This window comes from Entamoeba dispar, genomic scaffold, assembly GCF_000209125.1.
Source record: "Entamoeba dispar SAW760 scf_1105229461187 genomic scaffold, whole genome shotgun sequence".
NCBI classification, from domain to species: domain Eukaryota; phylum Evosea; order Mastigamoebida; family Endamoebidae; genus Entamoeba; species Entamoeba dispar.
In genome coordinates this window covers 5,981-18,082 of record NW_001854567.1, presented here as the reverse complement: position 1 = coordinate 18,082, position 12,102 = coordinate 5,981, and the positions used below count along the sequence as shown (strand labels likewise).

Here is a 12,102-nt window from a genome sequence, read left to right as displayed (position 1 = left end):
ATCTGATGTACTACCTCTGTACTATGTGAGCTTATATTAATAAGCAAAACATACAAACATATAGATACACATACATATACACATACATATACACATACATATACACATAGATACACATATAGAAATACACATAGATACACATATACATATACACATAGATACACATATACATATACACATAGATACACATATAGAAATACACATAGATACACTTATAAGTAAAGTACATAAGTAATATAATAAGGTAAAACTGTGAATAGAAATAATAGATAATAAATATAAAAGGAAGTAATGTATATATAGAAATATAAAGTAAGATATAGAAGAAATAAGATAGTAAGTTAGGCACATAATAGAGAAATATAATAAAAGGTGATATAGATAGTAAATAGTAGATAGTAGGTATAAGGTATAAGGTATAAAGTAATAAGTAATAAGTATAAAAGTATAAAAATAGAAAGGTATAATAGGTATAATAGGTAATAATAGGTATAAAAAGGGAATAAAAAATATAAAAGATATAAAAGATATAAAAAATATAAAAGATATAAAAGTTGAAATATATATATTAAGTACATAAATAATAAATAGGAACACTAAGTCTAAAAAGATGCTCACACCAGGAATCGAACCTGGGTTATCAAAGCCACAATCTGATGTACTACCTCTGTACTATGTGAGCTTATATTAATAAGCAAAACATACAAACATATAGATACACATACATATACACATACATATACACATACATATACACATAGATACACATATAGAAATACACATAGATACACATATACATATACACATAGATACACATATACATATACACATAGATACACATATAGAAATACACATAGATACACTTATAAGTAAAGTACATAAGTAATATAATAAGGTAAAACTGTGAATAGAAATAATAGATAATAAATATAAAAGGAAGTAATGTATATATAGAAATATAAAGTAAGATATAGAAGAAATAAGATAGTAAGTTAGGCACATAATAGAGAAATATAATAAAAGGTGATATAGATAGTAAATAGTAGATAGTAGGTATAAGGTATAAGGTATAAAGTAATAAGTAATAAGTATAAAAGTATAAAAATAGAAAGGTATAATAGGTATAATAGGTAATAATAGGTATAAAAAGGGAATAAAAAATATAAAAGATATAAAAGATATAAAAAATATAAAAGATATAAAAGTTGAAATATATATATTAAGTACATAAATAATAAATAGGAACACTAAGTCTAAAAAGATGCTCACACCAGGAATCGAACCTGGGTTATCAAAGCCACAATCTGATGTACTACCTCTGTACTATGTGAGCTTATATTAATAAGCAAAACATACAAACATATAGATACACATACATATACACATACATATACACATACATATACACATAGATACACATATAGAAATACACATAGATACACATATACATATACACATAGATACACATATACATATACACATAGATACACATATAGAAATACACATAGATACACTTATAAGTAAAGTACATAAGTAATATAATAAGGTAAAACTGTGAATAGAAATAATAGATAATAAATATAAAAGGAAGTAATGTATATATAGAAATATAAAGTAAGATATAGAAGAAATAAGATAGTAAGTTAGGCACATAATAGAGAAATATAATAAAAGGTGATATAGATAGTAAATAGTAGATAGTAGGTATAAGGTATAAGGTATAAAGTAATAAGTAATAAGTATAAAAGTATAAAAATAGAAAGGTATAATAGGTATAATAGGTAATAATAGGTATAAAAAGGGAATAAAAAATATAAAAGATATAAAAGATATAAAAAATATAAAAGATATAAAGTTGAAATATATATATTAAGTACATAAATAATAAATAGGAACACTAAGTCTAAAAAGATGCTCACACCAGGAATCGAACCTGGGTTATCAAAGCCACAATCTGATGTACTACCTCTGTACTATGTGAGCTTATATAATAAGCAAACATACAACATATAGATACACATACATATACACATACATATACACATACATATACACATAGATACACATATAGAAATACACATAGATACACATATACATATACACATAGATACACATATACATATACACATAGATACACATATAGAAATACACATAGATACACTTATAAGTAAAGTACATAAGTAATATAATAAGGTAAAACTGTGAATAGAAATAATAGATAATAAATATAAAAGGAAGTAATGTATATATAGAAATATAAAGTAAGATATAGAAGAAATAAGATAGTAAGTTAGGCACATAATAGAGAAATATAATAAAAGGTGATATAGATAGTAAATAGTAGATAGTAGGTATAAGGTATAAGGTATAAAGTAATAAGTAATAAGTATAAAAGTATAAAAATAGAAAGGTATAATAGGTATAATAGGTAATAATAGGTATAAAAAGGGAATAAAAAATATAAAAGATATAAAAGATATAAAAAATATAAAAGATATAAAAGTTGAAATATATATATTAAGTACCTTAATAATGAGTTGGTAGAATTATTTTTTTTTCAAATATTTTTTTTGAATATTTTTTTTTTTTTTCTTTTTCCTTTTTTTTTTATTTTCTTTTCTTTTTATTTTTTATCAATCCTTTTCTTCCTTTTCTTTTTTATTTTTTATTCTCTTCTTTTTTGATGTTGAGTTCTTTCTATTCTTTTTCTTTTTTTTGTTATTTTCTTTGTGTTGATTGCTTTTTGTTGATTTAAAATTCATCAAATACGACATGTTGTTTTCGTTTGTTCTTCTTTGTTCTTATGTCATAACTTTATCTCCTTCAAATAGTTTGTACGTGATTTTAAATTAGATTGGGTCAATGAGGTTTTCTTTATTATCAGATGTTTACAAAATATTGGTTTTTGATGTGATTTTTTATGGATTTTTATTTTATTCACTTGAAAAAAAGTTAGGATTTTTAACAAAAGCAGTTTGAAAAAGTAAGTTATACTTTGGCAAATGGTTTTTACTCTTCTTCTGATATGTCTTCGCTTATTCCAAGAATCTTGTTAACCCCAAACCCATCCATAAGAAGTTCAAATATTGCACCACCGACATTTTCAAGTAGATCCAAGAAAGCGCTTCTTCTTGGTTTTATTACACTGTTTGGTGGAATTGGTTTAATTTTGTGTTTGGTTTTTATAATTTCCCATTCACTGTAACTTATTTCGCCGTCGTACCCTATTCTTTTCTCTCTTCTCATATAGTCAATTTGATATTCTACAATGTTTCCATCATTTCTAATAATACGAGGTTCATTTTTCTCTTCGATAATAACTTTTTCACTTCGTATACCATTTTTGACTACTCTCTCAACATTAACTGATGGTAAACCTCTTGCCCATGTTAAAAGCGTTTCAATTTCTTCTTCTGATCTTGTGTTATCATCGTCTTCATCTGGACATGAATCTACATAAAACATTGGTATTTTAATTAGCTCATCTCCTGTTGTTTCTTTAGCTAGTTTTATTAATGCGGGAAGAAATTCGTCTTTCTTGGAGCTCATTTGTTTTTCTAATTTCTTTGGTGAAATGTCACAAAAACATTTAGCCCATACAATACTGACGTGTTCCCAAAAATCAGATATTGGGAAAATTTTACATATCAGTCTGATCATTTTTTTAATGTTATCTGATAATCTGGGATTAGTAAAATTTAGAACAATAATAATTCCTTGTAGTCCTTTTTGTTCTTTAATATAATCTACCATTTCATTCATATGTTGGATGTCTTTGTTTGGACCACTAGAATCTTGAAGACCAGGTGTGTCAATAACAAATACATCACTCCTATCTCCTTTTCCATAACACCCTTTAGTTTTTTGTGTTACTGATTTAGCGCCGTCACTTACTTTAAAAGCATTCTTCTTCAAAATAAAATTACCAAGTGAACTTTTACCATCACCTGTATTTCCGATCATTATTAATTTAGTTTCTTGTACATCTTCTTGTTGTATTGAATCTTCACTACTCATTGATTGATTCTTAGTTATGATTTGTTTAAATAGTAATTAAACACGACAAAATTTATTTGAGAATGTGTCGAATGTTGTTTGTTATTAAAATATTTCGTATTCATTTGAAATATAAAATTTCAATTCTGTATTCTTAAAATATTCCTCATTGCACATTTTATTTAAACGAAAACAACAACTTTTATTCGAATTATTTTTATAAAAAAATCACATGAACATTATTTTAAAAGCTATGTTATATGATATGTTTTCTGACAACAAATGATGTATTTTTATTTATATGTAAAATTACATCAAAAACAAACTTTACAGTTTAACACAGTGAAAATAATAGAAAAAGTAAATAATTTTAGAGATAATTATCGAAATATTTTGTTTTATTTGGTGGTTTGAAATACAAACATCATTCTAATTTTGATAGGGTGTTTATAAATTATTAATTGATTTCACATAGTCTTCGAGATGTAACTGTTTTTATAAGTTGTAAATGTTTACAATAAAACAGATATTATTATTTTCATTTTTCAAACATAATAATTATATTTTGTTTGTCATTGAGTTAGTTGTTATGACGTTGATGATTACGTTGTTAATGAATAACTGGCATGATTAACACTGTGAGAATTTTCATTTGTTAAGGCATTTCAATTTATCGTTAGAATGTTCTTTTCATCCTCAGTATACAAAATTATTATTAAAAGTACGTTGTTTTTTCTCCACAAGTATTATCTCGTTTTTATTTCAAATAACATATCAAATGCAATAGTGATTCTAGTTATGGGTGTTATGTTTAGATTGTTTATTGTATTACTTGTCAAATCATTTTATTATTTTTCTTCAATTACATGGCATTAATTTCAGTGAACTTGTTGATGTGACTAATGTGTGTTATTTGCATTAAATAAAATAAGTATTATTAAAAAGTCAATTAAGAATGGCTTAGACTTAGAACTAATTATTCTACTTATACCCACAAATTAATCAACGATAAGCTCAAATAATTTAGTTCCGAACTTATTTAAATACCCTATAAGCTCTTCTTTTGAAATATTAGCATAATTTTTAGAAATTGGTTTATCTTCACATTTAGTGTCTATTACTTCCCATTCAGTACAAGTCATTTTTCCATTATGTTCAGCTCTCAACTCTCTTTTCTTCTTTTCAATTTTTAATTTCACATAACCGTCTTTGACAACTATGATATCAGCTATCTCTTCCTTTTCTTCTACAACAACTTTTTTATATTTTGTGTCTTCTTTCAAATCTTTCTCAACAACACTAATTGGTGTTAAACTACGAGCCCATTTCAAAAACTCTTCAACTTCTTTATCTGTTCTACTATTATCTTCGTCTTCATCTGGTTGTGAGTCAACAAAGAACATTGGGAATGCAATACTTTTTTCTTTTCCAGTTGTTTCTTTAACGAGTCTTATTAGTTGTTCTTGATACTCTTCTTTTTTGATTTCTATTTGTTTTTCTCGTTTTTTTTCAGAAATATAACAAAAGCATTTAGTCCATACAATACTTACATGTTCCCAGAAGTCCGGTATTGGAAAAACATTGTATAATTTTTTAATCAATGATTCAATATTATCCAAAAATTCAACACTATTATAGTTCAACACAAGAATAATACCATCTACACCTTTTTGTTCATTTACGTAACTTATCATTTGGTTTAACTCACTTTCATCCATTTCACTAGAGTCTTGAAGACCAGGTGTATCAATAACAAACACATCACTCCTATCTCCTTCTCCATATGATCCCGTTGTTGTTTTAGTCTCGGGATTTGGACTATCGTTAACGACAAAAGCATTTTTCTTCAAAATGAAATTACCAAATGAACTTTTACCATCACCTGTTCCTCCAATCAAAAGTAGTTTAGTCTTTTTACTTTCCTTAGTTGTTAGTACGCTCATTGTATGTTTTTAGTTATTATCTCAACTCCTTTAAATACCTCACAACATTAATATTAAAAAAATAATTTATTTTCAGAAATGATGTTTGTCATTTTTTACCGTTTGATGTAAAAATAAACATAATGACGAATTAAATGCACAGTTGTTATATTTAAACTATAAAACACCCACTTTATTTGTAAATAATTTTGTATTGAATAAAATTAGAAGATTTGGTTAGAAATAATGCTATAATGATTAACAAAATAAATGATTTTAAAAATTAAACCTTATTTCTTCTATTTGTTTTACATCAAATATTTTATTCATCGAAGTCAGTTATTTTTATTTCAAAAATATATTTTATGTTATCAACTTAATTTCACCATAACTATTATTTCCTCAAATCGTATAATAAATAAAATGAACAAAAAAGCAAACCAACTTTCATTTTTTTATTCATTTGGTTTATTTTAAAAATAGATGAAATAATGAAAAATTAATAAACAATTATAAATGAGTGTGTTCTTTCCGGCATTACCCTTTCGATTTAATACTCATAAAATTTAATAATGAAACAAATCAATGCACTTTATTGAAAATAATTTATACCAATTGAATGTATTAATTTTTCTATTTACAAAATATGCCATCGGTGCTTATATTATTTCAATGGTTAAACTGTATTTTATTTTTTAATTTCTATTCAAATAGTTAATGTTTTGAAATTGTCTTGACATCTAAAACGTGTTGATTGTACATTAAAATTACATTCATATCATTTGAAGTTGATTTGTTTATTTCATTCTTTATAATTCTTTGGTTCATATTCATTGTTTATTGTATTATCTAATTGTTAAACCTATACCATATTATTATTTCTCGTTGGTTCATCTCAAATTATCCAATCGAATTAACTATGTGATACCATTTATTTTTCTATGACAAGTGTTATATTATTTTGTTATTTCTGTATTTAGTATTCATACAATTCTTTTATAAATATAGAATTAATAAAAATTATTTGTTGTGTATTGGTGATTACTCTCGTTATTAAAACAACAACAACTCTCTTTTTAATTTCATTCTTCATGTTTAAATTTTATGATTTATAAATTAGATATGGCTCTTTTAACGTAATTTACTAATTTTTATTGTTTATTTTGAATTAACTATTTTATCATGTATTTGAAAAACTAATAATATTCTATTCTTCGTTGATTTGTTTGTCCTTTTATTTTAATTATTTAAAAAGTCGTTGATAAATACAAAGTACGCATTTCTTTTTCTTTAATATAATCTTTTTGTTGCATGATATTATTCAATTCATTAATTAACATTTGCTTCTTTTTGTTTTTCACTTACTAATTATTTTAATTGATTTTTATGTTAATAATTATTTCTTCATCAACAAATATGTTATTTTCTTAATATGTTGATTTCTGTTGTGTTTCAATGGTAATTTGTTATGACATAAAAACAGTCTTAATTAAATATGTTATTTTAATACTTATTTTTTCCATTGTTAGGAATCTTGTTTTTCTTTGTTATTACGTGTTTTATTTTTTAAAACAACTTTTTATTTTTTAGTATTTTACAAAAAGTTACTTGTTTATATGAATATCTTTCAATTTTCTCATGCACTGAAATTATTTTGCTCATTTTATAATATTATGTATTATAATAATTATTTTTGTCTAAATGATTAAATTAACTATTTGTTTGAATAAGTATTGTTTTAATATTCTTTTTATTAATTGAAATAACTATGTTCATCCACAATTTAACATACTTATGTTTTTATATTCAAATTGCACTTTTCAATAATATTAAAGTGATTGAAAATTATATCAGTCTTATATTCAATGTTTTCAGTTTGTTTTTAGAAGTACTGTATTGATATAAAACAATAATAACATTACTATGCATTTTGAAGAGTTTATTTATGACTTTAAAAAAACATTACAACACTTTCACGTTTATTAAATTCATCATGTTATTGTTTATTTTATTATTTAAAACTGACACGTTATAATCAAATCAGTATTGATAACAGGAGACAATAATAATGTGAATAATTAGTGCATAAATAAATAATAACATAATATAGAATTAATATTGTCAATAAATATAAACATTATGAATATCATATTTAATAAAATTAACATTGAATTTCAATAATATAATACAATAGATAAATCAGTAAAAACGTTTAATTAAGAATAGTATTTATTCAGTTGTTGAAGAACAATAGAGTAATGATATTTTAATGAGTTTGTTCTTGTTTGAATTCTATTAGAAAAAATATTGAAATGATAATGATAAAAATTTCTTATTATTCATTAAGTGGTTGTTGTTGATGTTTTTATTCATTGTTCTTTTGTTATTTTTGAGTGTTGATTTAAATTATAGAAAATGTTTATTTTATTAATTTAATTATTCTTTTTATTTATTTGATTATCATGATATGTGTTGAAGTAAACATTCTTATTATGATTTTTTCATTATATTTTCTGTAAATTCTCATATTGAATAAATAGAATGAACAGGTATGATGTCAACATCTTTTCTATCTTTTCTGAATCAAAAATTTTCCACTTTTATTCTTTGTGAATATAAGTTGAATTTGATCATTATTATATTTAAATAACTCAATCAATTTTGAAATTCTTTCTTCATATAGTTGAACATTTCATCTTCATAATTAAATAAAAAACGTATTAACTCTATTGTACAAAACTGATCAATATCATATTCCATCATCTTTTTATATTCTTTTTTTATTTCTAGTGTTTTTGAAAATAGTTTATTTCATTCTTTGTTTCTTCATGTTTGAGTATTTTATTTTCAATATTATATGGCTATATTTTATTATTTGATCTTTAGTTGTTACACTTTCTCCATTTTCTCATTTGATATTATTTGTATATTTAATTTTTATTTTGATAATGTATTTGATTCTACAAACAATGTTTAATAATTGGTTTAGTTTCAGTAAGTTGTGAAAGTAATGGTTTTGATCATTTCTTTCAATTTTCTCAAACAATATTTAACAGAATTCTCATTTAATTGGTTTAATTGATATACAATTTATTAACTATCTTTTTGTGATGTTAATTTGAAATCAATCATTTTGATAATTGAAAGAAATGCATTTTCTTAACAATCATAATAAATATTGAAAATAGAATAATAGAAAATAGTTAATTTACATTTATTTTATTAAGAATTCAATCAACATTAAAAATTAAATGTCAAACTCTTGTTAAAATATTAAGAATTTTAATCTGAGAATAGAATTCATATATTTGTTGTATTTATTTTATTTTGTTGTTCATCGTTATCATTTTATCATAATAATTGATTGTTCTTTAATATTCTTTAAATATATATGATTCTAAATAATGTTTCAGTCAATTGATAATGTCATCATTTTCTTTTTTGTTGTTTTGAGTGATTTAATACATTCACACTACAGTTGTGTCATTTCATTGTAGTGTATTCATTAGATTGTTTCAAAATGAAAATTACAATTAATAAAGTTATTAAATTGTTCGTATTGGATAATTATATCATTCTGAGTTTTCTTTGAACTTTACATGAACATCTCACCAATACTCATTCTGAATTGTTATAGATCATGTTCTTTTATTGTAGTTTGTGTTTACAAATTGTGCAAATGAAACACTTTGAATTGTAGATGTGGACTAACATAACCATAAGTAAAACATGATGGAATTTAAATTATGAAATGAAATAATATATTTTTATTATGAATGTTCTCTTTTTTTATATTTCGAATATTTTTTATTTTTTTATTTTGTTAATGATAAATTGAATGATAAAGAACTATGAAGTGTTTCAATTCATTTAATCAATCCTTTTTACTCATTTTCATGACTCACTAAAGAATTGTTTTTATAAATACATCAACAATTAAATATGATTTACGTTCCACTTTGTTATATTCATAATAAATGTTTTCTCTTTAAATAATCATTAATGGTTATTTAATTATTATCATGAATGTTCAAACTAATACTCATTTAAAATGAATAATGAAATAAATAATGCATGGAATGTGTTATCGTTAATATTATTATAACATATCGAAATATACTGATAATACTAATAAATGAATTGATTGTCATTTAATATAAAAAATAAAATAAATATTTAATATTAAAATTAGATGATATTCAAAGAATAATAATAAATATAATTGAATTATTAATATTTTTAATGAATTTTCAACAATGTATAAATCTATTCAAACTAAATTAATGACTGATGACGAAAATAAGAAAAATGATAATAGATTAATAAAAATATATTTTTCACAAATAAATATAATAAAATAAACAAAGAATATTCAAAATATAATGATGAATGTAATATTTAATAATGTAATTATTTGAGATGTATTTTGAATATAATTGATTGATTATTTCTCTTAATGTCATAATTATCAATTTTTAAATAAATGATATTCACAATAAACAACATGAAATCAATTAAAAGAATTTAGATTTAGTTTTAATAGATAAATTATAATAAAAAATATCAAATAAACAAAGTCACAAATTTATTTTATCAATATTAATATAGTCACAACAAAAATTATTGTTCTGGTTATAACATAAATGAAAAATATATGTTATACACTGATTAATGTATATCAACTATAATCAATATATTAATATTTAAGTTTAACATAATAATCAACAAATACATTAATTTACATTAATTATCGAATAATCTTTGAATATGGATAATAGGACTTAATACAAATTCATTTATAAATTTATTTAAAAGAGTATTTTATGATATATAAATTATGAGTATTATTTTGATAATTAATTTAATTTTTGTAAAAAGAAACAAAGAAATAAAAGAATAGAGTTTCATGAAGTGTTTATAGTATTATGTTTAAAATCAGTATTATTTAAACATAACATATTACTTTATCATTTTCTTTTTATTCATTTTCTATTTATAATACAAAGTAATGATTAAATAATATAAAACAGACGAATTGGAAGAATACACATCAGAAAGGTGTTTAATAAGAGAAAAAATATTTTGTTGTGAAAGAAAATTCTAATTTAATCTGAAAATTTATGTAATTCATTCATAATCATCATCTATTTATTATTAAATCGAAAACAATATAAGCAGCAAACAAAAATGAATAAGACATAACATTGTTTCATTATAACTGAAATGTTTTTATAGCCAAACATGAAAATTAAATAAAATATTAAAAAATAAATAATGAAATTGAAGTATTAATAAAATGAAGTATATTAATAGGAATAATAAAGAACAGCAGATAAAATGATGAATTTATTTTTAAGAATGCACTGAATGAATAAATTTAATATCAAATAAAGAGAATAATGAACAAAGAAACAATAATAATTAAAATGTGTTTTTAATTAAAAAGACAAATGATAGTTTAATAAATATGGTTTAGATTATTAATACATTGTTATATCAATTGAATACTTTTACTTCAACATAATGATTTATATCAAATGAAAATCAATTACTTTATAAAAATTGAATATTATTATATTATTTTAATATTTATTTTCTTTTTAAATAAAAATTATTAATTTCAATTATAATAATTTATTGTGGTCTGAAACGTTTTGGATATTCTTTTCCACAAAGTGTTTTTTATTCCTTTATATGAATATAAATATTTTTTGTAATATGATTTGTTTTATTATTTTCTTTATAACACTAATATTATGTCTACATCCCATTGAAAAGAAAAATTTATCTGTTTGTTCTCATAAACAAATTCTATAATATGGATCTTTAATATCAATTTTCTTCATTCACTTTATTTTTCCTTTTGTTTCTATTAAATACAAAAATGAATATGGTTCATATTCATCAACTTTATCAATCTTATAATTAACATACAAATTTATTTCCTTTTGTATCTTCATTATTAATCATTAGATATTCTTTATTCTTTTACTAAGTGTTGATATATAATATATATTCCATTTATCAATATCTGAATCAAATAATATATTTTTTATTTTTCTTTTGTCTTCTTATTTTTGTTTTTCTTCATATCAATGATTAGATAAATAATAAGAATGACATAAATAATAAAGATAATAATTAATAATGAGTTGAGTATATTATTCAATATTTATCAAGAAGA

General features: G+C 22.0%; 2 protein-coding genes across 2 annotated transcripts, besides 30 other annotated features; both read right to left on the bottom strand.

The window, feature by feature from the left end:
• The first annotated feature begins 48 nt into the window (after nt 1–48).
• Nucleotides 49–217: a microsatellite.
• Nucleotides 218–425: 208 nt separating this feature from the next.
• Nucleotides 426–568: a microsatellite.
• Nucleotides 569–699: 131 nt separating this feature from the next.
• Nucleotides 700–868: a microsatellite.
• A 208-nt stretch (nt 869–1,076) lies between these two features.
• Nucleotides 1,077–1,219: a microsatellite.
• Nucleotides 1,220–1,350: 131 nt separating this feature from the next.
• Nucleotides 1,351–1,519: a microsatellite.
• A 208-nt stretch (nt 1,520–1,727) lies between these two features.
• Nucleotides 1,728–1,869: a microsatellite.
• A 144-nt stretch (nt 1,870–2,013) lies between these two features.
• Nucleotides 2,014–2,166: a microsatellite.
• Nucleotides 2,167–2,374: 208 nt separating this feature from the next.
• Nucleotides 2,375–2,517: a microsatellite.
• Nucleotides 2,518–2,544: 27 nt separating this feature from the next.
• Nucleotides 2,545–2,572: a sequence feature (AT_rich).
• Nucleotides 2,573–2,577: 5 nt separating this feature from the next.
• Nucleotides 2,578–2,729: a microsatellite.
• A 280-nt stretch (nt 2,730–3,009) lies between these two features.
• EDI_301180 (uncharacterized protein) lies at nt 3,010–4,017 on the bottom strand (the record flags this gene model as incomplete). Its single annotated transcript, XM_001738200.1, has 1 exon — nt 3,010–4,017. One exon carries the CDS (start codon nt 4,015–4,017, stop codon nt 3,010–3,012), a length of 1,008 nt encoding a protein of 335 aa, XP_001738252.1.
• A 977-nt stretch (nt 4,018–4,994) lies between these two features.
• On the bottom strand, nt 4,995–5,939 carry EDI_301170 (uncharacterized protein; the record flags this gene model as incomplete). Its single annotated transcript, XM_001738199.1, has 1 exon — nt 4,995–5,939. One exon carries the CDS (start codon nt 5,937–5,939, stop codon nt 4,995–4,997), a length of 945 nt encoding a protein of 314 aa, XP_001738251.1.
• A 46-nt stretch (nt 5,940–5,985) lies between these two features.
• Nucleotides 5,986–6,012: a sequence feature (AT_rich).
• A 245-nt stretch (nt 6,013–6,257) lies between these two features.
• Nucleotides 6,258–6,285: a sequence feature (AT_rich).
• A 100-nt stretch (nt 6,286–6,385) lies between these two features.
• Nucleotides 6,386–6,436: a sequence feature (AT_rich).
• A 476-nt stretch (nt 6,437–6,912) lies between these two features.
• Nucleotides 6,913–6,944: a sequence feature (AT_rich).
• Nucleotides 6,945–7,150: 206 nt separating this feature from the next.
• Nucleotides 7,151–7,172: a sequence feature (AT_rich).
• Nucleotides 7,173–7,283: 111 nt separating this feature from the next.
• Nucleotides 7,284–7,320: a sequence feature (AT_rich).
• A 258-nt stretch (nt 7,321–7,578) lies between these two features.
• Nucleotides 7,579–7,677: a sequence feature (AT_rich).
• Nucleotides 7,678–8,003: 326 nt separating this feature from the next.
• Nucleotides 8,004–8,106: a sequence feature (AT_rich).
• Nucleotides 8,107–8,317: 211 nt separating this feature from the next.
• Nucleotides 8,318–8,373: a sequence feature (AT_rich).
• A 310-nt stretch (nt 8,374–8,683) lies between these two features.
• Nucleotides 8,684–8,862: a microsatellite.
• A 224-nt stretch (nt 8,863–9,086) lies between these two features.
• Nucleotides 9,087–9,144: a sequence feature (AT_rich).
• Nucleotides 9,145–9,654: 510 nt separating this feature from the next.
• Nucleotides 9,655–9,740: a sequence feature (AT_rich).
• Nucleotides 9,741–10,067: 327 nt separating this feature from the next.
• Nucleotides 10,068–10,162: a sequence feature (AT_rich).
• A 52-nt stretch (nt 10,163–10,214) lies between these two features.
• Nucleotides 10,215–10,334: a sequence feature (AT_rich).
• Nucleotides 10,335–10,430: 96 nt separating this feature from the next.
• Nucleotides 10,431–10,490: a sequence feature (AT_rich).
• A 222-nt stretch (nt 10,491–10,712) lies between these two features.
• Nucleotides 10,713–10,788: a sequence feature (AT_rich).
• Nucleotides 10,789–11,162: 374 nt separating this feature from the next.
• Nucleotides 11,163–11,216: a sequence feature (AT_rich).
• A 254-nt stretch (nt 11,217–11,470) lies between these two features.
• Nucleotides 11,471–11,514: a sequence feature (AT_rich).
• Nucleotides 11,515–11,519: 5 nt separating this feature from the next.
• Nucleotides 11,520–12,007: a repeat region.
• Nucleotides 12,008–12,039: 32 nt separating this feature from the next.
• Nucleotides 12,040–12,067: a sequence feature (AT_rich).
• The last annotated feature ends 35 nt before the right edge of the window (nt 12,068–12,102 follow it).